Source organism: Centropristis striata, chromosome 5, assembly GCF_030273125.1.
Source record: "Centropristis striata isolate RG_2023a ecotype Rhode Island chromosome 5, C.striata_1.0, whole genome shotgun sequence".
NCBI lineage: Eukaryota > Metazoa > Chordata > Actinopteri > Perciformes > Serranidae > Centropristis > Centropristis striata.
In genome coordinates, this window is record NC_081521.1 from 23,929,898 (window position 1) to 23,953,512 (window position 23,615).

The 23,615-nt window shown below is 40.4% G+C and overlaps 1 protein-coding gene across 3 annotated transcripts in view; it reads right to left on the minus strand.

The window, feature by feature from the left end:
- Nucleotides 1-205: 205 nt before the first annotated feature.
- Nucleotides 206-23,615, minus strand: part of phactr3a (phosphatase and actin regulator 3a) — a 36,850-nt gene continuing 13,440 nt past the window's right edge. The window contains exons 2-12 of one of the 3 annotated variants that reach the window (XM_059333412.1): nucleotides 14,297-14,458; nucleotides 11,308-11,475; nucleotides 10,328-10,543; nucleotides 8,909-9,137; nucleotides 7,679-7,926; nucleotides 7,230-7,383; nucleotides 2,610-2,665; nucleotides 2,097-2,158; nucleotides 1,460-1,600; nucleotides 1,022-1,098; nucleotides 206-568 (exon numbers count right to left, since the gene is read on the minus strand). In XM_059333412.1, coding sequence (XP_059189395.1) covers nucleotides 553-568; nucleotides 1,022-1,098; nucleotides 1,460-1,600; nucleotides 2,097-2,158; nucleotides 2,610-2,665; nucleotides 7,230-7,383; nucleotides 7,679-7,926; nucleotides 8,909-9,137; nucleotides 10,328-10,543; nucleotides 11,308-11,475; nucleotides 14,297-14,458 — 1,529 coding nt within the window. In that variant the 3' untranslated portion in view covers nucleotides 206-552. Of the gene's footprint in view, nucleotides 569-1,021; nucleotides 1,099-1,459; nucleotides 1,601-2,096; nucleotides 2,159-2,609; nucleotides 2,666-7,229; nucleotides 7,384-7,678; nucleotides 7,927-8,908; nucleotides 9,138-10,327; nucleotides 10,544-11,307; nucleotides 11,476-14,296; nucleotides 14,462-23,615 lie in introns of all 3 variants that reach the window. The other 2 variants (XM_059333411.1, XM_059333410.1) reach the window with 2 other exon arrangements.

Below are 23,615 nucleotides of genomic sequence, written 5' to 3' on the forward strand. Positions count from 1 at the left end.
TTTTCAGTGAAGACATTGACGGTCCCATTCAGATTGACATACTGTATGTACAGTTAATATCAAATTCATCCCCAATACCACCTCCCCCAGACTGCACAGTCTTTACACAGTCCAAGTGACACATTATTCATCAGTTAAGAAAAGGTGAAGCTGGTCACATGCACAACTTCTTCCCACTACACAGATTCAAACCGCCCTGTCATAGAAGTCCATGAAATAGTACAAAAAACAACACTGACTGAATGACAAGATTGTTTTTCCCCCCGCTCTCATCATGAGAGTCGGAGGCTCCACCAGAGTCCTCTTCCACCAGCCAGCTTCCATGTGGCGACGTTCAGTAGTCTCCAGGACACGCTGCCGCAAACATTACCGTCATCTTCTCTCCCACACCCGCGCCCTCATACAGATGACATGATAGCCATGGGTGTTGGGAGAATGCTTAAAGACGCACTGAAGACGAAAAGGCTCCAGGCTCTTTGAACTGTCCACCGCTGAGCAGCTTCAGAAAATTTCCAAGATCAGCATTTCTTCACAGAAGAAACCTCCTCGCTTTCATGGCCGGTGGAACCTGGAGATAGAAAGGTGGAAGAAACAGTGTGAAAAGGTGAAAACCGTGAGAGCAGAGGGTGCCTTTGTCATGCCACCCAGCTTCAATTGCAGCTATTCATCAGTTCTGTGAGGCTATTTTTAGCACTGTCATTACATGTGCTGAAGGGCTGGAAATGTAATGCATTTAGTCCCCCCTGTGGGTCACTGTTACAACTCGCAACAAGGACCCCTGCTTTCCAAACAAGCTTAGCCAAGGACAGCGTGGCGTTTTATCATTTCTCTCTGTTCGGCAGTACGGGCTCTCTAGAGGACAACCTCCCCAACCCCCACATTTACAAGCCCTCCCATCTATCTTTAGCTCCTCGCTGCTTTCTGGATGAGCAAGGAGAGCTAAATTTAGACCGCTGCAGCCCAGAATAGCGCACGCATTCCCAAACATACGACATGCAGACATGCACTTTAGAATGCTGACCTCGTGAGGTGTTTGCTTGAGGCGTGCACTTCCATCTCAGTGCTTTTGAACTCGTTGAGCTCTTTTCGGATGGCAGCCTTTTGGAGGAAAAGAGGAAAAACAACATTAGTGCGTCTCTAAGTACACCCTGAGCCATCAGGGTGCTGCAACCTCTGGACAGCAAAGTGACAGCAGGAAGAAGAGGAAAGATAATCAGTCTAAAAAGACTAAAGAGAACATGGGGATTTGGTGACATAAGCTGATAACAGCAACATACGATGCAGATAGTCTTAATGAGCTAAAGGTCATAGAATTTGGGGAATTTGTTATCATTCTGCCCTTAAAATGTAAATTTGCTTTAGCTGATAAGTCTGAATGGTTATTGGCAGGTCATAAAGGACATATGGCTGTTCTATCTCTGATATCAAGTATCTGTCTGTGTTCTATACAAATACACACCTTGTCTGCTGCAGAGAGCCGAGTCCAGGGCTTGTCTGCTCTCCTGTCATAGTCCTGAGCTTTGGCCACCTCCACGTAGTCACTGAAGCGGATCAGAATCTTTCTGTCTCGTAGTTCGTCTACCGTGGGCCGCTGATTGAGCTGGAACACAAGAAATTGGACAAACGTTTACTTTTACTCAGTTTGAATCAATCAACCAGAATTTCCATGCATATCGTGTTCAGGTGCAACAAGTGGTCAACCAATCGATTAGTCAATGACAGAAGAAAAATAGCCAACTATTTTGATTTGTTGATAGTTGATTAATTGTTATTTTTCATGCAGAAAATTATGTTTTCTGCCTCAAATATGGAGATTTCTCTGTTTTATATAATATTTAACCGGATATCTCTGGATTTTGGACTGATAAAACAAGACATTTAAAGAAATCACCTTGGACTTTGAGAAACTAGGATGGACATTATAGACCAAAAGATTAATCGAGAAAATATTTGGCAGATAATCGATAATGAAAATAATTGTTAGTTGCAGCCCCAGCTTCATGCCCTTTAGTATTCATTTGGTTGATATTGTTTTGGTGTTAGTTATCAGGACCAAATCTTTTTAAATGTATGGAAAAGTTAAACAAAATTTGTACCTTTCTGTTTAGCCGCTGTTTGATTTCCCTCCTCTCCTCTTGCTCTGTCTGGTCATTTCTCTCTGGAGGAAAGAAAACAGTCAAATTAGAAATTTACACATCAACAAGTAAACATAAAAAAAAAAAAATAACACACACACATATATGTATACACACACACATATATGTGTGTGTGTATTAAAATACGCTACATGTTATTGTTTTTATTTAAAACTAACAGATTCGTAATTAAATTGATGTTAAAAAAAATCATAGCATGTTTTTCATAAATTCAGCTTCTGACACCAACAGGGTTCCCAGTGTAGAGAAGAAATGTGCGCTCATGCGTTCTTACTCTGCTAAATAATGTACTACACTGGGCAACCTGTCTTATTATTAATGCATCTTCATGCCCTGGATTAAGTGTTTCTGATCAGGGCTTTTCTATACATTTTTTTTTACAAGTTGTAAATATTAGTATAAGGTTACACAGGCGATAGTTTTAAAGACAGAAACTGAAGAATTTAAACTTACGTTTCAGGATGTTCCGACTCTCCAGCTCCTCCACATTCGGTCTCTGGCTCAGCCTCCTGCGGAGAAACACCAAAACCACGTTTTGAACCATTTTGCCTTCAGCTGCCCCTGTCCTATCCTCTTTAAACCGGCTGTAGTTTCTTCACTGTTCGCGTTCTCGAGAGGAATCCCCTATGTCTCCATCTCGCATCCAAACCCCGGCTGTGATGTTTCGACAGAGGCGCTCCCCACATCTGGAATAATCAAAGAAGCGCAATTCTCTGGTTTGAGAATTCTCCACCAAATTAATTGTCGAGATGCTGCATCTCAGGTGAAGCCGTGTTGCGTTTACTGAGCTCGAGCACTCCTCTCTACTATCCGACTCACACTACAGGCGCTTTTGAGCTGGGTCGTGATGAGCTGCTGGGGCGCGACTCCCCTAGTTTCCCCGGTTACTGCATGCATAATTTGTAGGAGGCGGAGCTTAACAGGGCTCCTACTCACGGTATCCCCAACCTCCTCCTGCTCTACTCTGGTTTACTGGCACAGTCAGTTTACCCACATTGTTGCCAGTCCATTTTATTTTAGTCACGTAAAACACACATCTTTCAGAGGAAGGGAAATAACCTATCTCAAACAGGGAATACAATATGTGATGGATTAAAAAAAAATATTGCAGCCTATTTTATCATTATTTCAAGTATCTCCTTTGCTCTGATGGCCAATTTTAAACATTCAGCTCACACTGTCAGTAGTACAGTCATTTAAAGCTGTCACGTTGCCTCACCATCAAAGCATCCAAAAGGTCTCCAAAATCCAATGTTTTCCCGCAGACCCCTGTGCATGTGAACTATTTATACTTTGTATAAATAATAAATGTAAGCAGCACAACAGGCTCAGCCCCAGACGGCATGTGGCACACCCCACAGCACCATCCCAGGGGTGGAAAGGACAGAGAGGGCAGAATGCCGCCACGCAGCACGACTCTCTTTATCCCCCTCACCCAAGATGACACTGGGGACTTTATAGTTCTGTCCTGTATGAGATCAAAGTTAGGTCACAGGGGCTGAGAGCTGGACACCCACAAAGCACATGGCACAATGTGTGGGGGTACCACTTTGTAGATGGGCAATGAAGAGTATAACAGTAGATGCTACCATGAAAACAGATAAGACATCAAAAGTGAACAGTATTATGTAATAAGTATTTGTCTTAGATTTGTTCTCTACACCAGAACATTGGCAGAGGAAACAGACTGACTGCACAGACACAAAATCACACTTGTAGATATCTATACAGTAATGAGTACAGCCAAAAAACATCTGTTCTATGTTAGTGAGTACATGTGTGACTAGGCATCCCAGAATAGGATGAGTAATAATGCAAAATTTGACTTCCCTATCTGAGAAATAACATTAAACAAAAGAACACAAACAAGGTGGTCCAGAACAATTTCTGTGTTTTTCACAAAATCAGCACGTAAGAGTTGGATCAATTTGTTCCTATTTGCTTTCCCTCCTCCTTCTCTGTGAGAAGGGTCCCCCTTTTATCATGTTGCTGTCTCACTATCTCAGCCAGTCACGAGCACTCTTTTGTTTCAAGCCTCTTCGATAAACAAAGCAAGAGACAAAATGTTCCCCGCAGCTCTTAGTGTATTACATTTTAAACAGATGAAACAGAAAATCATTTCCAAAGCCCCAGCGAATACGACCATCCACTGTATTATTGACCTGGCCAACGAGTTGCTTAGCAACAACTCTCGGTATCTTTGAGACAACAGAGTCTTCCCGCAGAAATTCTCACTTCTCCCTAGCAACACACTAATGGAGAGTTCACTGTTGCATACGGAGGTGTGTGTGCTTTACAGAGAGTCTGTGGCTATTTTTAGCATCAGACCACTGTATTTGCTGCTTAGATGGAAAAAAATAAGAGATCACTGTCGACTATTTTGATAACAAAATCATGTTCTTCTTTGTGAGGCACATTCATTTAAAAAGAACCTTATTACTTTGCTGCTCTCTGGTGACAGAAGATGGCTTATTTGGGATGATGATCATCACTATAAAACATTGACTCACTGCTTTCTATTTACGGGTTTAGGATGTGATTTCATAAATTAGATTTTGAGAGGTATACCCCAGAATACCGGGATGACGCATAAACGCCTGTTGGCATGAGGGTTTCCATTTCCCACTCAGGATGTGCAACAAAAAAATGAGCTAGAATAGAAAACCTTAACTATGCCTGCCAGGGGAGGAATAAAAAATCCAAACAAAAGAATGAAGAAAGAAACGAGTGGGTGGCAGAGGCTTCCAGTCTGTTCTTTTATTTCAGCTGCCAACTGTGCACGGAGATAAATTTGGCCATTCCCAGCATTCTCCCTTTTAGTACAGTAGCAGCCCCCCCCACCTGCTTCTCACCCCATATTATTTCTGCTGATATAACTCCCCGGCATCACATTTGTGGAGCATGGGGAGATGCATTATTGAACAGTATCAGGAGCTAAGATTAGAAACAGCAGAGAGCGGCTGCAGTGTGAGTGCCAAGCTGGGAGTCTCTAAAGATAGAAAGGTCATCTATCACTGACACGATGAACAGACAAGGTGTCATTATCAACATCCTCATGGCATTTTCTGCATGATCGGCAACAGATGGAACAGTAGGTTTTCATTGCGAACTGCAGATAAGACTGGGGAAAAAGAGCTGATCGAATCTTTTGTGGGAGTCACCCGGAGAAATCCAGAGGAATGTGTGATGGATTGTTTTGTCATTCACTGTGAATGCCCATGGGAAATGAGATTTTTGCCTCCTCTTCACCCTTTTGAACTATTTTTAGCCAGGATTTCCTTCTAAAATGGTGCAGTGTGCCTTCAATTTATTCATGTACTGTACTGTGGGAAGAAAATGCATTTTCTTGCATATGCTTGACACTGTAGGTGAAGTAACATTTAAATATGTTTTTAGAGCCTCTGGTGAAGTCCACATAGAGCAGCAAAAAACAGCTGCCATATGGTTTACCCTTTATGGTTTTTATGGTATTTATTTGCACGAAGCAGAGAAATAAGGCTGCTCATTTTCCCTCCTGAGATCAATAATTTATCTGTAGTATTCTGTCATTTGAACAGCTATAAATCAAAAAGATGAGTTCAAGATTCGCTGAATCTGGAGCTGTGGAGAACCTGATCTTTATGTAACAAGCAGCCTCTCACCGCCATGTTACAAGTGGACCCTCTCTCTCTCACAGACCCTACTGGCTCTTATGCAAGCTCCAGTCGGGCTCAGTCCTCACCTTTATATAAGCTGTTTGCTTGTGAACACCTATACATTTCACAGATAACAATAAATGTTCTTCCAGTGAGTCTAAGAATAGATCAGGGAGATGTATTCATAGTCGTCTCACAGACAGGCGATAGATCTTGTTCTCTAGAAAGTGTGGGTGGCACTCTGTGCCTGGCTGCTAGATATTGCACAGCAGGTTATGTAACGACGTGGTGTGCCCCGGTTTGATACGCTGGTGTTAAAGAACCTGGGTCTTGTGACACATTCATGCACAGGACTGCTGCTGTCAGTCTCTGCATACTAACTTCTCAGTTGTGTTAGAAAAACCTGTTCTGTTACTGTCCCGGCAGGAGAGCACAGATGCAAACTTCAGTGGCATGTCTTGTGCAGGGACATTTCCTGGAAGCAGCGTCTGTCTGGACCCATTGCTCCAAAGACAAGAAACATGCTGTTGTTGCTTCTAAAAGCATCCAGGAATTTACTAAATGTGTGTATTTGTTGCGTCAAAGGACTTTTGGGACTATTTGGCCTCCGTAGTTTGAATAGATATACAATTTTCCCACATTGGAATCTAATTTTCTAAGGTTTAGAGTCATTCTGGAATATATTTCAAGCATATACAGTCCTGGAAAAAAATATTAGACCACCCTTTTTCTTCAGTTTCTTGTTCATTTTAATGCCTGGTACAACTAAAGGTACATTTGTTTGGACAGATATAATTATAACAAAAATAGCTTAAGAGTTTAATTTAAGAGCTGATATATAGCCATTTTCCATGGTCTTCTTAAAAATTATTTTGGTTATTATCAAGAAAACCATGGAAAATAGCTAGATATCAGCTCTTCAATTAAACTATTGTGAGCTATTTTTGTTTCTTATCATTATATTTGTCCAAACAAATGTAACTTTAGTTGTACCAGGCATTAAAATTAACAATAAACTGAAGAAAACAAGGGTGGTCTAATCATTTTTTCCATGACTGTAGATTGGCTTTGTGTAAAGAGGTTATACCCAAACAGTCTCCCCTGAGCAGCAGCAGATTACACAACATACATCAAGTCTGTGCAAAACAATCAGATAATCCGTTTAGATCAGATTTTGATCTCACCTCCTGGCATGGGGTGTTACATAACTGAAGCAATTAAGCATATAGGTTTACCCTGCAAACAGCACTGCCCAGATCTGTCATGGATTTGCATTACTGCACCATGAATAACGCAGAAATCATGAACTGACTGACTATATTATTAAAGGGTGTTTAAGCAAGAACAAAGACAAATTCTGTTACTGATATCATTTAAATATTTCACACTAATACTCCACAGACACAGATGGCAACGTGGAGAAGATTTAATTTCTTACTTGGCAAGTTTCATCTCAATCTGCTGGCGAATTTCCTGGCGCTCCTGGTCGCTCCTGGCTGGAAAGATATTCCTGTCTTCCAACTCCTGCTTGCTGGGTCTGTTTCGTAGTTTGACAGCCAGCAACTCCTTCCTTAGCCTGCGAGGAAGTGTACCTGCAACCATGTGTATGCATTAAAACACAGGAAACTCTACCTTATTATCATCCTTTGTAAACTCTTTGTAAGAATCACCGTGTTCTGTGTGGCATTTAACACATTTTCTGTGCTAATTTGCAATGTGGGACAGGGACGTAAAGTGTTGAGGCCCCTTGGACCCCTTACTTCCTTACATTGTTCTTCCTTCACCAGTCATTGTTTAATTTTAGATCCAATAGGTTCAGTACAGAGCCAAAACTGAAATGTGTGAATTCGTAATTGTGTCACCATGTTTTTAAGCTCTTCAACCCACCAGATATGACAGAGTCATTCCAGCCATCCAAGTCGGTGGGGAGGCCTGAGGTGTTGGAGAAGCACTGGTCCAGCCGCATGTTCTCCTTATTCTCCTCTGCCTCCTTCTTGGGCCAGTCCGACCCTCCCCCCATGCAGCCGCCCCCGAAAGACGACGTGTGTTGGTTCTCAGAGCTGCAGGAGCGAGAGAGACGTCCGTCTGAACACCACAGCCTTGGGGGTGAGGCCTGCTCACACCCTTCATGGACACTTTGGACACACAGGGAGGAGGAGGAATGTAAGGATTAAAGATTTGACACCAGTAAGTAATACTGAACAAAGCAACATATTTGATAATCACAGTGCCAGTACGTCTGAGTGAGGATGCTAGTATGGGGTCAACCCAGGCAGCAACCTCTGGGTCTGAGCATTGAGGCAAACCAGGAAGTGCCTTAAGCTGCATTCTACCCAAAATTCCAACAGGGGGCGCTGACGAAGGTTGCAGAAGCATTTGGGTCCATTCATTTCAATACAAAATGAGAAAACTTCTCATTTGATTTATTGCCTCAGAATTTTTTTTTAGGACAACACTATGGTTTCAATCACTAGTAAAAAATCTTCTTCAAGACAATTTGATGTCAATAGTGTAAATAATGGCCCCATTTAGAAGAAAATAGAAGATAAAGAATCATATGATTTGGGGCGTGGCTACCTTTGATTGACAGGTCACTAACAATGCGAGCCGTCATGAGGAGAGAAGCAGAACAATGGGTATCCACGGCAACGTGTCAATAAAGTTATATATATATATATATATATATATATATATATATATATATATATATATATATATATAAGGACGTTTACCAGTTTGGTCTCATAACTTTGACCCTATACACTATATTCTCACTTAATGACAGTTTATTTGAACATTTTGTTTATGAGAAAATGTCTTGTTTGGCATGTGGTTGGACTAATAGACACTCCAAGGAGTCGCTGTTCATTTTTCTTAGGTCAGTAACATACATTTTGTTTTTGTTTTATGCTAGCCAAAACTAACGTCCCAATCAATGCTCCAGTAAATGTTAACACAGTCCAAATATGGTCTGCTCCCCGTTTCCGAAAACAAGATTGCAACGAGTGTAACGCTGAACTAGATGCCTCAAGCAGGCAGTCCACAAACCAACGGGTGATGTCACGGTCATTATTTATTCATTATTTATACAGTCTATGTGTCAACCTGAGGACTCACCTCTCCTGTCTGTTCTTGGAAGCGAAGGCTCTCTGCAGTTCCTCCATAATGCAGCTAGGGGGCATGGGAGGGTGCATCATATTGCCTATATGTGGGGACCCTGAGGTGTTGCCCAGGGACCCTCGCAGCGGCAGGGTCATTGAAGCCATGCTTTCTGTGGCCCTGGGTGGAGGCTCCTTGGGGAGGTAGGAGTTGGGCAGGTGAGTGGGGAGAGACGCAGGGCCTGAGTCTGAAAGAGAAGGAAGAGCAGATAAACACTGGAGGTTAATCAACAAAATCTCTCTTTCTTTCATTTTCTTATCCTCATAATCATCTGCAGGCTAATGGGGCTAACGTTTGGCTTGCAAATCAGTTTAATAAGAGAGGATAACTGAACATCTGGAGGAAAAATAAAACAGTTTCCACAAGGTTTCTTGCAAAGAAATTAGAGAGCAAAAAACTTTGCCAACATGCCATTTGCAGTGTTTCTAAAGTATGTGTGTTCTCTTGGCTAAAAAAGTACAAGATTGAGGATTTGCAGGAACTCTATTTGGAAGAATGAACACCATTCTTTCAAAAGACGATTAGTTATTTCGATTTTTGACAGCAGTGAAAAGTCTCTTAAGAAGATTTACTCCAGTACCATACAAAATATACTTTTTTAAGAGGTGATGTGGTTTAGTTGGTTAAAGTGCCTGTCTAGCACTTATGTCTTTCAACATTTTTCTTTATTTCTAGATCTGGGTACCAAAAAAGAATCAACTGCAGGTGTCATTTGACTGGAGAAGTTTAGATTATCTCTGACTGATATCTGGCCCAAAACCTTTCTGCATCTTACTGACCAAAATCAGTTTGAGGCCCAAGTTATACAATATTACGCAACAAAAGCAGAAATTTGAGAAAATCCCAAAAAGTGAATACAAATATGTGTTTTCTCAGATTTATTTTACCAACCACAAAGTTAGGAACCACTAGACTAATGAACTAGACAGAAAAGTTCAAAGTCGCAGGAATTGTAAAATGCTGGTCATGTATTGATGTGTCAGTATCGGTTTAAGAATGTATCACTCAGACGAGAGCTGAAAAAGTACTTTTACTTTTGTATATTTATTGTTGTCTTATATAAGTATATTTCACTCATATTTCTTTACTAAAGTAGAACTCTAAATGTACAGACTTTACTTGTAATGGGGTATTTTTACATTGTGGAATTGATTAAGTACATAGGTGTTAATTATTGTGTTCTAGTGTCACTTTTTTTCTCCAACCATTCAGTGACCCTTTTGTTATCATTTTTAATTTATTCAGTTTTCCTTAAATTTTCACTCGTCTACAGTTCAATATGAACAGAAACAGGTTTTATAAGGCCACTTTTCACTGTGAATGCACAGTGAATGTATGTGAGATTCAAATGACCTTTTTTAACCTCACAGCACTCACCATCTCCAGGACTCAGCTGGGGCAAAAGTTTCGGAGGTACTTGTGGTGGGGACGTTCTCAGGGGAATGTCTTCCTCTGACCGTTCTTCCATCTGCTCGCCCGCGTCCTGTAGCCCCTCAGGTAAATCCCCATCAGGGTTCGCCTCCTCACCTCCCTCTTCCTCCGGTAGTAATACATTCTCCTCCACCCGTTCACAGTCCGGAGGAGGGGCAGCTACTGGAAGACATTAAAAAACTTTTAAAATGAAGGTAATATTACTTTTGCTGTCACATTTTGCTTTTGTCTGTCACAATGTCCCACTATATTGAAATATACTATTTGTACTGGTTTATCCATATTGTAGCAGATGAGAGTGGAGGCATCAAATGTCATTGAATTGTCTTTGCTGCCCTCTAATGGTACATTTGTACATTTGAGAATTGACACAAAACTTTTACATATAGCAATAACTGAAGGGAGACACTACAACTGAATACCATAAAAAAGAAAGAAATGTCAGGTATTTTTTTTGTATTTGTATGTTTTCTGAAATTCTAGTTTCAATATGAAAATTAGGCATTATCTAATGCTAACTTTTGATGAATTTAGGAGAAATTAACAGCACATAAATAGACAAAGTGTAGTAAAATAAACACTTAAATGTGGATGTTGAATGTTTTTGTTCCACCCAAATCTGACAGAAAACATGTTATGGAAGCATGCCAGAAATCTCAAAATTGATCAGTTAAAGAAAAAATAATGTTTTTGCCTGTAGTGTCTCACCTGAAATTATGTCATAACATCAACAACTTTTGCTGTAAGAAAGCAGTATACAACTGTTCATCTTATTTCAGGTTCACAGCAGTCTTTAACACTCTCATATTGATCGACCACAAAGCTAAGGAAAAGACACCCAGCCATTTTCCCTCATCAACTGTTGTTTTTGCAGCTCTATAAAGTCTATTGATTAATTCACTCAGTACAGCGAGGGACTGTCCTACCTGGAGGGGGGAGGTCCTCCTCAGGACCAAGGTATTCCACACTGCTGACTGTGAGGTTTGGGTGCAAAGGTCCCCCGAATCCTCCAAGCAGGACTGCACCGTCTGAGCAGCAGCCCTGAGTGGGGGAGTTTGGGTCGTGGCATAGAAGACCGCTGGATAATGCTACATCTGTGAGAGGACAAGAGGGGACAGAGGGTTCAGTAAGGTGGATAAACAGAACTTAGTGCGTTCATATGAATTATCTCCAGTAACAAGGGAGGGGGGTTTGGAAGAAACCTGCCAACTTGAGCATCTATAACGCTAACTATCAATCGATTATCGCTATAATTTTATATGCATACATGGGCAAAATAAAAGATATGTATATACAGTACTATACAAAAGCCTACTTTGATAATAGACACTTTTATTTTGAAAGGACAAAAAGAGACTTCCTGTCGATAGTAAAACTAACTCAAGTGAGATTAAACTAAAGATAAGGTGGAGTTCAATGTTTTATGTTTTAGCCACCGGAGAAGTATGAGGTTAGTTTTCACAGCAATCTTGCATATTTAAGTGTGTTTTGTGTTTAAATACGTTTTTGGGTAAAATTAAACCTAGCAAGGTTTGATACAGCAAGCACGTTTTGCTCAAGTTAATACTCTTGTATTTCTGTATGTTTTATAATTGTTATTGCAAGTTTCAGTTTGCAAACTCTAGTTCTCAGCTCATTGGCTTATTCAGGTACAACCACAGAACTGAACGCTTGGACGTGTTTCAGTTCAGTGAGTACTGATAAGCAGTCTGAGATGAAAATTAAAATAAAAAAATACACAGATCGATTAAAAATTCCACGTGATCGACCAAATTTGTACGATTTTGTGATTATGATTATTTCCATCACTACCAGTATCAGAAAGCAACTGCAATTATTGATGCTTGACCTCCTGTTGCTTAATCCGTTCTGTCTCTGTTCCTCTCTTTTCAGCTGGCTGATTGATACAGTAACAATGAAACAGCATTTCAAGTGTCTTACTTCCTCCATGTGAGTATTGTCTGTTAAATCAGAATGATTCTGCAATTTAGTCAGTGAAATTAGGTTGGTTTAAGGATTTATTTTCACCTTGTGCACTATGAGATAGAAGTGAAAATACAATTTTCTACAAATAGATATAATTTAGAGCATGAAAAGGCAGGTCCAGCTACTGCAGTCCACTGCATCAAACCTCCGATGTGGCCAACTGTCCCCATTTCCCTCAATGACTTTCACTCTTTATGTCACCTTGATTCCGTAGCACTCTCCATTACAGCAAGAGCATCACATTTAGCCATGTGTTCAGCAAATATAATGCTGGACATACTGTAGATAGCTGCTATGCCTGCTTTAAACAGCAAGGTGACTAAGTGATCAACTTTCAGTAAATTGTACCATGATTTAGGTAGATGTCTGTTAATGATTGGAAGAGAAGTGTGTTTAAAGATAAGCTTAACCTTGTGGCCCGTGTGTTATCATTATATTTGAGATAAACATACAATTTTCCAATAAATAAATACATGGCAAATTTGAAAATCCTTGAAGGTCGTTTCACAAAGCTAACTGCTTCTCTGAAGGTACTTCCAGAATACTCAAAGAGTCCTTTAACCATCTGGTTGAAAAAATATTCATTGTTATATTGTTTGCTGATTCATTTTTAAACCTGTTTTTCATGTGGTGAGCATTACTTAAAGGATTTAACAGTTTTTCTCTGCTGGTGTTACCCTCTAGCGTGCTACGGTTTATTTTAAAACAAAATAATGTGTGTATATATTTTCTTCTTATTCTAAAAAAAGAGAGGAAGGACACATGACATTTCAGACTTTCTGAACAGGAAATACACAGTCGCCCATAGAGTTGGAATAAAATATTTTTGACCTATTTCCATGAAATTATTGTGACAATGTGATTTATTCCTCACAGATAAATTGTATATCTTCTCAAAACTTTATGAATCAATCTCTTCCAAACATATCACAATGGAAATGAAACCACAATTAATAGAGGATTGTGTCTGAAAACCAAATTATTCCAACTTTATGGGCGACTGTGTAGTCATAACAGAAACAGAAACAGGTTAAAAATCTGCTGTATTGTACAAAATATTGTTTTGCACCCAGATGGTTAACAAGTCTTTTACTGGGTTCCGGAAATACCTTCAGAACAGATGTTAGGTAAGAAAGCAACCTCTTTTTTCTGTTTTTACAAAGGTCACAGGTTTTTTATTGTTATTTTAAAACTGACTGCTTCTTTCTTATGTAATGGTAATTCATGAAAGGCACAAGTCTGATGTAACACATTACACTTACATTGAATTAATCTAATTATATGTGATTTTTTTTTACAAGTTTGCCATATTGTGCTACATTTTAAGACTGATAAAACATTCATGGGGTCTTGGGTTAGTGCTAAGCCGGCAGGCACTGTTCTTTAATCTCATCTCTCATTGAAAAAAATGTTAGACCACCTTTTTTCTCCAATTTCTATCTAGCCATCTTTAGCCATTTTCCATGGTTTTCTTGATAATAACCAAAATCATCAATCAAGAAAACCATGGAAAATGGCTAGATATCAGCTCTTAAATTAAACTCTCTTTTGAGCTATTTTTGTTGTTATCATTATATTTGTCCAAACAAATGTACCTTTAGTTGTACCAAGCATTAAAATGAACAAGAAACTGAAGAAAACAAAGATGGTCTAATCATTTTTTCCATGACTGTATATATATTGATATGTAATGTGTTTGTAGAGGCATTGCATTGTGGGTTGTGAAGTCTGAAGAAGAGGCAGTTGGCTTGGAACATCACTTGCATTAAAAATCCTCCACAAAAGAGCTATTTGTCGAACATATTTTCTTATTCTGCTAGTTATTTCTTGGATCTAACACCCATCCCATTGGGCACAGTGAGTGATGTGCCTGTCATGTATTGTTTTATATGTGCCATCACTTCACCCTCCACCCATCCAGCACCATACCTGTGGAACTCTGCTTTAGCTTCTCATTTTTCTTTTTCCTCCACTTCCACGGCTTGAAGATTCGCCCCAGGGTGGCCAGCTTGCTGTTCCGTCGGATGGGTGGAGTGTGGACCCCGGACACCAGGCAACCGGTCCTTAGCACCCTCTGCTGGTCCACCAACTCTACTACAGAGACAGTGGAGAAGGGAAAGAAGCCCAGAGAAGAGTTGTTGCATGAGGATGAAATGGGGTAAGGAATGAGTGGGAGTGGATTTGTTGGGAATAGTATCAAAAGCAGGGAAAAGAGGGCAAAGAGAAGGGGGGAGGGGGGAGGATGGAGGTGGGGATGCGGGGTAAAGGGAAAAAAAATCAGCAAATATGCAAAAGTAGGTGAGAAAGAGAGGGGGAGAGAAAGCAGAGCACAATTAGTATGCTCACCTTACTGAATAAACCATGATGGACTCCAAGTGCTGTGAACAGATTGAATTAGAAAGACTAATTTGATCAAGGCACACTCCCTCACGGCTGTTATTTTCCCGCGAATCGCCTCCCTCCGAGCCATACGTCATGTATCAAAATAAATATCTCAGCCAGTGCAGAATTGGAGGGAACATAAGAGCACAGACAGCCTCATAACACTACAAAAGATGCATTTCCACAGGGACCAACAGGTGTGCCAGCATCACCGCTTTCCCAGAAACAGCATTAGACGTGCCTGCCTGCTGAAACACTGCTGATTGTTTTATTGTATCAACCAGATTTTTTTGTAATACACCGCACCTCTGCTGCATATACATGTCCTCTGTCTTCACTCTCACAGGACATATTCCTCACAAGTGTTCTCAGGAGGTGCAAATGTGTAAATATGTTCCATAATGCCGCATAACAGGCAGAAAGAAATGGGTGTGTTTATGTCTGTGTTTATGTTATGAAACCAAACCACATGTGGTCATGGTTATGTTGTGTTTTACATGCAGATAAATACTTTTTTTGGGGTTTCAACTAGCTCCCACAAAGTGCTTCCTGATCACTCAGGGTCCACATAAAAATACAGTCATGTAAAAAAATATTAGACCATTGTTTTCTTCAATTTCTTGTTCATTTTAATGCCTGGTAAACCTAAAGGTACATTTGTTTGGACAAATATAATGATAAAAACAAAAATAGCTCATAAGAGTTTAAATTAAGAGCTGATAACTAGCCATTTTCCATGGTTTTCTTGACAATAACCAAAATCAGTATCAAGAAAAATGGCTATATATCAGCTCTTAACTTAAACTCTTGAGCTATTTTTGTTGTTATCATTATATTTGTCCAAACAAATGTACCTTTAGTTGTACCAGGCATTAAAATGATCAATAAACTGCAGAAAACAAAAGTGGTCTAATAAATAATTATTTTTCCATGACTGTATATATCCATTCAAAAGCACACATGAAGCATTAAAGTGAAAGTAAAATGAAATGTAAAGTTAACATCAGAAAATAAATCAGTTTATTTTGCAAATAAAAGGGATGAAATGAATTAAAGCCAAAACACAAACTACGAACTACATCTTCGTGATATTCAGCTGTTTTAGTTTTATGTTTCAGATAAAAGGAATAAAACAGTTTAAAGTAAATTTTGTTTTGAAACAAAATTTTGAACTGAGCCATGTTGGTTTTGAAAAAACTGACTCTTCAGAATGAAACAGATCACATGCAGCGGTCTCTGAGAGCAGTCCATGATATTAATTTATCTTTAATATAATGAGCCGTGCTGCCATCCCTGCACACAGAGTCCTTTTCTGTCTTTAAAGGAAACTTGGATTTCAATGAATGATGGCTGTGACTCATATCAGGCAAAGTGTGGCTCTACAGATCCATGTGAACATTGCTGCTGGGCTGTAGTCACAAAGAGAGCCAAGAAAAAGGAAATGTACAATGAATTCCATGTATTTAAGAGCTGCATGCGTCAATGTGACAAAAATGCAGCAATATCTGCCTTCAGGAAGCTGATATCTTTGTTCAAATATTCAGCTGAGGAGGAGGCAAGGATTTGTAATGGGGGAGGTTGGGGGAGGAAGGGATCGGGGAGAGGGGTGTAGAGTGGCTGAGGGTGTGATATGGAGTACAGTGATGGAGGAGGGAGGATACAGCTGAATTCTTTTCAAGTTTTTTTTTTTTTTTGCAGCCTCTTGATTCTGCCCTGAAGCACATGGGTAGGGAGGAGAAAGAGGATGGAGGTAGTGCTTGGGGGAGGAGAGAAAAGTGGAAGATGTGGAAACAAGGAGAGGAGAAGCAAAAAAAGAGGAGGAAAGGAAAGACGAAACAAGACAGAAAAAAGCAGAGAAGAGGAAAGAAAAGGCAGCTACACAAGGAAAAAGAAGCACATGAAAGGAAAGGGAACAGGAAATAAAAAGTAATGGTAGAAAGCAAAAGGAGAAGTAAAGATGAATACATGAGATGAAAGGAGACAATTTTCAGTTTGACCCTAAAACTTCTTTGAAACAGGTCAATTGACCATGCACACTCGCCCCTCACCGTGTCATCATCACTACTGTCACACAAGCAGCGTGGCAGACGTGGCGCCGCACGCAGAATCCAGGTCAAGCTTGAAGGAAACGCACCCAGTCGCGCAGAGGGAAAAAAAAAAAGCTTAAGAGAAGGAGAGGGGGAGCAGGAGGGGTTGAAACGTTGTGTCTGTGTGTGTGAGGGAGAAAGTGTGTATGTATGTGTGGAGAGAGAGGGAGAGAGAAAAGAAGGGGAGAGGAGGTGGGGTCAGGCCCACTGCTGTTGCCATGGCGACCACATCCACATCCAGATGCTGCCGCAGCAGTGGGAGCCAGCGGGAGGAGCGAGTCAGTCTCTAGCTTAGAGGAGAGGAGGAGAGCAGAGGAGCCCCCTACACAGACACTGCCTGCCATATCTAAAGCCAGTGGCAGCACCCAGTGCATTGTGGGTAGGGGGTGAAGCCACATGGAGGACGAGATCTGTCTGCATTTTTGAAAGAGGGAAGGAGATGGGAGGGGAGGGGGAGGAGGAGGAGAGAAAGGGGATTCCAGGGAGAAGCGGCGAGAAGGAGGGATGGGAGGGGGCTGTTGCTATACGGAAGAGCTTGCAGGAGAATCTGGGCTCGTCCAATCACGGAGCAGCTATTTATAATGCATATCAAGTAACTCTTCATTTTTCATAGAAGGGGTGGTTGTTCAGAAAAATGACAGGAGCACAGGAATTAGGTGAAAACACATGCATGCACATGGAGATTTATTTTATCCGCCGGATGAGGATGTATTGAAATGTGTGTCAGATAAGCATGAATGAACTACATGCACCATGTGGTGATTCTAATTAATATGCTAATGCAAATAGGATTTATTAAATCCATGTGTCATGCTGATGCAGTAGACCAATAGCCGTTTGCTTTATGCCTACAGTCCTCTCCAACACAAGTCTGCATACACTGTAGTTCCAATCAGGTGGTGGCGTCATGGCTTTACACAAGTTAAAAGATTAAATTCCCAACAGAAAATGTAATATAATTCATAAACGACCCCAGGAGTGCAGGCAAATAAAAACTTTGAATGCCTCACTCTATGGTGCATTACTGCAGTGTGAACTCCAAAATGATTTAAGAGTGGAATAAAGTAGGCAATATGATAATGTGACTTGGCAAGAAATCTACATCAGAGTGTGTTAGTGTGCCACCAGGGACCACACCCCGCTTAACCAGCTTGTCAGCACATTCAGGAGCATAAGATCTTTCCCCACATGTACACATCCCTTTCTCAAGCACCTATGGTGAGCGAACCAACAGGAATATGTTCTGCTAAAATATAGGAAGTCTAAAAAGAAAAGGTAACTTTAAATAAAAAGTGCTTTGTCAATGAAGAAGTGCCAATTTGTCATGCTTTGTTTCACAGTTGCAAAAAAAATGTGTGTGAGCAATGAATACAACTTTGAATCTGTATGTGACCTTTTCAGATTTTGCAATAAAAGGGATTCACTGTGAGGGATAGGATAATATTAGTGGCACGGTTTCAGCAGGGAGGTTGTATGAGGCAAAGCCTTGCTTTGCAGAATCACCTGATTCACCTGATCTGCTGAGTGGGTTTGTGTTTTTAAAGCTCTCTCTGTAGTATTGAAAGACAAATCAGAATAGTCTTAATCCAGTGATTCACTGGGATACAAATTATGTCCAAAGTGCTTGCACTATTCAACTAAAGTACAAGTACATCGAACATTCAAGTATTTATTATCTTATTTTTGCAAGCAGGTGCTTAAACCTTTCAAGCACAATCAGCACTCAGACCAGAATAGCAGAAAAGGCCTTGGAGGGTTGTCAAGTGAGTCAGAAAATACTATTTTACTACGAATACTATTACATTATACACAATACTATTTACATCTTAAAACGAGTACAGTCTGGTGCACTGTCTTGCACAGTAAAGTTACATTTTAGTGATCTGTTCAGTTAATTATAAGCGTAATTTTGTAGGCACGCTAGTGGCATGGCTCAGTTTGTTGAGTTCAACCAAGCACCAACCTCCAGGACTGAAAAATGATGTCAATGTGGAAATTAATTAATCTGCATTCTTTGTAATGGCCAGCAGGAGGAGACTCCCCTGGTTGCAGAAGAAGTAAGATGAGAGGTATATGAGAAAATTATTCTACTTCTCACATAATTTATTACCTCAGCAAACATTTTCCTCATGAGTTTATGGTCTCAAGCGATATCAATCGCTGTTTCAAGTCATCTTCAAAACAGCATGATGTCCATTTGTTAATTATGTTCCCATTTGTGTATAGTGTATATTTACTATATATATCAGTTAACAAAATGCAAAGTGAGTGAACAGAAGAAGGCATTTTTTTCACACCTGCCTAAGATTTTTGTACTGTATATACAGTATATTGTCTTTATACAGTTTTCAATTGAGAATATGTTGCAGAAGAATTAAAAATTATGACTTTTTTTTCTATTTCAATTTTACACATAACAACTTTTTTGCAATCAATGTTATACTAAAAGACACTTTTACGAATTCACCATGCTAACCAAGCTGTTCCTCTGACTCCTGTTCTGTGATGAACTACTTTCAGTCAACCAAGATCGCGGCGGCCAAAACAGTCTTCAACATGGTCGTCCACAAACCAACGGGGGATGTCACGGTGGCTACATTCACTTCATTTATACAGTCTACTGTATTGATCACCTCAGGATGAACTGTAACACCTTAGGTGGTCCCTTCTCTAGCACCATTATCAGGTCCTACCATTTGGTTTATGACCAGCGAGCTCAAAAAGTAATGACAGTATCAGCTGTTCTTGAGTTTATTAAGTCTGATAAGCAAATGTTAGCATGCAAAATTAAAATATTAATGTTAAACATTGTACGGAAAATTGCCAACCATTATGTGAGCACTGCCAGTGTTGCCATGCTACCTTTAGCATTTTGCTCAAAGCATGGCTGACTCTAAGTACAGCCTCACAGCCACAGAGTGAACCAAACCTGTGGCTATTAACAAAAAATAAATCTCACTGTGCAACCTTCCCTGCTAAACACTGTGTGTGCTTCAGAGGTCTCATAACAGCTATAAATAACATGAGACCGACCCATGGCTCCCATCATCTCCACAGGCCCCACAGTGCCTCGGTTCCACGCTAAAGCCACCCTGCTCCCTCCACCCAGGCAACTGACAATGTGCCCTTGAATGGACCACCTCCTTACCCGCTGCCACGCCAGCTAACCTCCTCACTTATCCCCCCTGGCTTTACAACTGTGCTGCCATCTGTCCGTAGCCCCGCTGCCTCGGGGGCCCGGGCACAGTCAGGGCACACAGCTAACAACTCGCAGGAAGAGAGTGAAGAGCAGAACGACCGAAGTGATGTAAGATGAAAATAGTAAGAATGAGAGACAAAGGATGAGATCAAGAATTCTAGTGGTCAGGTGTAGAGTCATTTATCAAAGGAAAGCAGAGAAAATAATTAACACTTTTACAAAAATGACTCTATTCAGCCTCGGATGAAGACCAAGGTCCACCCAACTTGGAAATTAATGACATCTCAAAGCCCGGTCTCAAACTGATTTCTTTCTTCTACTGTATCAGATTTATTTTTCCACTGCAGATTTTTACATCCAATCACCAATATTTATTTCATTGAATTGTGTTTCAAAAATACATAGATAATAAAAATTCTAATGAGTAAAAGACTGTTCTTCTCTTCAGGATAGTTTTATTATAAAACATATTCTGGACGCTTCTGCATCTACATAAAGCATTCATAAGGCCTCTGTGACCTGAGGTCATGTCCTTATTTCTCTAATCATTCATTTCCATTTTTCATACAACAATGCACAACATTCTCATTTGACAATGAGAATTAAATTAATTTTTCAACAAAGGGAAAAAAAGACATTGTTTACTGAATGGTCCATATGAACTCTTATGAATGAAAAATAAAACTAGCTGCGCCCCTTAGGTGAACCCACCCAGATGACTCATCCAAACATGTATTTTCCACCCAGTAACTTGTTTGGGAAGGAAACTCATTTCTGGGAAGATCGGGCAGTGTGGTGTAAGGCTACATGAGTCTGCAAAGGTCAAGCCTCCAGATCATCAAAGTGATTACAGCCCAAGTGTGAAACTGCAGCGTGTGGGCTACTGGCATCAAGAGAGTGAAATGATGTCAGTGAAGCCAGCAACCAATCGGAAATGCCCGAGGCCCTTGTTTGTTACCATATGTTGGTGTTGAGAATGAGACTAGTGGGTGGCTTTCGTGTGTAAGCCTTTGCTGCAGCATCACCAAGGAGAACCAAGAATCTAGTTCATTCTTAGTTTCTTATGAAAGTTGTTTCTCTGATTCCATTTGTCGTTTTTTTTTTAAATATGGTGGACGGGTAGTGACAAAAATATAATTTTTTGTTTTTTTGTTTATCAGTGATTGCATAATAATGGAGGTACAGTAGTACTACGGAGCCTGATTACTGTATGATGTCTTCTGTGGCTCTGGAGGGGCTTTTTTTTCTGCTGACAAAAATGACACCTAGTGATGTCATCAGAGTTACATAGCTTCTCCTCAGAGACTTCAAACTGGCATTTCAGTGTTTTTGGAGCCTGACTCAAGCTAGGTAACAGTAAGGATGCGTCACCCTTTGGTCCCTCACAACTCTCAGCATGCCTCTTAAAAGCAAAAAAAAGAAAGAAAAATAAGTTATTATTATGCTAAAACTAAACAATCTCTGACAATTATCTCAAATGTTGAGGGAATTGTATAATGTTAATGAATATTAATTTTGTTTCTTCAAAGCCCCCTTAAGCTCTGTATTTACTTTTACATTGTGATCTATAACTGACTATATAGGCAACAATCAAAGTTAAAATTCCACACCCAAGAAACATACTTATTATGTACTGAGTTTAACAGTCAAAAACTCATCTGCTTTATCAGGACTGTGTGGGGGTGGAGACAACACATCAGCTGTCATCACATTTTGATTTAAACGTTGCTGAAGTGTGACTGGTAGCCAGATGTGTTTTTTTTTTCCAACTGGGCCTCGCCCACTTTAAAACAAATGAGAAGTGAGCAGATAAAAACACCACAACAGATATCTCAAGTTAAATAACCAAATCTGTTTCGGCCTTTTAATTTTAAGTACTTATGTTTGTTAGGATAAGAAGTAATAAATTAAATATAAAATTAATTTGAATGGCAGTTAATGAAGCTTAAGAAAGTCAACTAAAGCAGCTCCCTCTGGGCTAAAAAAAAAAGAACTTGGTTTGGCTTGCAAATGGTTTTGGATCAATCTGAACATTATAACAGTCCCCCAGGAGGAGCTGGACGTTGTGGCTGGGGAGAGGGCCGCCTAGAATGCCCTGCTTTGCCCTGCCCCCGCGACCTGGCCCCGGATAAGCGGACGAGAATGGATGGATGGAAATATACAAAGAATTATTATAATTATATTATTAAACATGTAGATGTGGTTGTTGAGCTTAATTGTGGCTCTTCAGAAACCTATATGTGATGTGACGGAGACTATGCCCATGCTTTTATAGAGCTACTTAAACTATGGATGACTTACACACATGCCACATTTACAGACACGCCTCTGCATTTCAACCAAAAAAAGGCAAGCTATCTTGGACAAACTGTGAAAGCCTCGTTGCAGTCATCACATCCACCCAGTGAGTCTAAAATGTTCCTGTTAAAAGTGCTCTTCCTGTCACCCACACTATAGGGCGAGCCTCGGAAAATGTCATTCCAACCTGTTCACCCAAAAACAACAACCACAACAACAACCACCAACAGAAAAAGAAGAAGACCCTGAATGTGTCCAAGAAGATTTCCAGTCCATAGTGAAGTTTTGGGCTGCGTTCCTGTTATGAGAAATCTCATCCTGTTCCATCAAAAAGCTCCCTCTAATCAGGTAATGGAAGTTTTGGTTCACCCTTTGTACCTTGGGCTCTTCAGCAGTCTATCACATTAATCTAACAAACTGCAAGATTCATATTGACTCATTCAGCTCTTTTTTATAAAATCAAAAGTGCTGCTTGCAAAATATTCGCATCCTCACAGAAATGGTTTAATTATGAAGTTACACTTTTAGACCCAGAGGATTACAAAGTGGCGGGTGGCCTTGTGTTTCCAAAGATTCTCCCGGCAACAAAAAGGTCACAGCTTCAATCCTCCAGCATTCAACGTGTCTATCAACAGGATATTCAAGCGTCCTTGAACAATATCCTTAACAGCCTTTTTTATTTCCTTGAGATAACTGCGAATGCAAATGTGTTGCTTCCGGGAAGCAGCTGGTACTCTCAAAGTTTATGCTCAGGTGAGTTAGCTGTGGTCTCCAGTGGGGCGTGGGTGTTTTCAGTCAACAAGGCTAGTAATAGACTCCAGTATCAGAGTCAGGTGGGTGAGCATTGGAGTGTAATTTGTTCCTGTTATTTCCACTGATTTAGGTCAGTGCCTGAAACATTTAGATAAAGCATACGGAGTGTGTGCATGAGACAGAGAGAGCGAGCATGTGAGAGTAAATATTCACTGCAACCACAATCTGTGTGGCTACATGAGCGTGTGTACATGTTTTGTGTCTACACTTGATACAGAAGCTGATAGCTCAGTTCCACTGGGCTCCCATCGCTCTGCAGGGAGGAGAACACATCACAGTCTCCAGGCAGGAAAGACAATGGGAGGTGCACAGAGGAACAGAACAAATCACCACTGTTAGAGCAGTAATCTCCAAACAAGTTCCCACTGCAAGAAAACCTCTAGCATTTGGATTTCCTCAAGTGTGCGAGCGTGGGACGGTTTGGGCCTATTAAAAACAACTTCATGTAGCAGCCCAAGCAGTAGCTGGA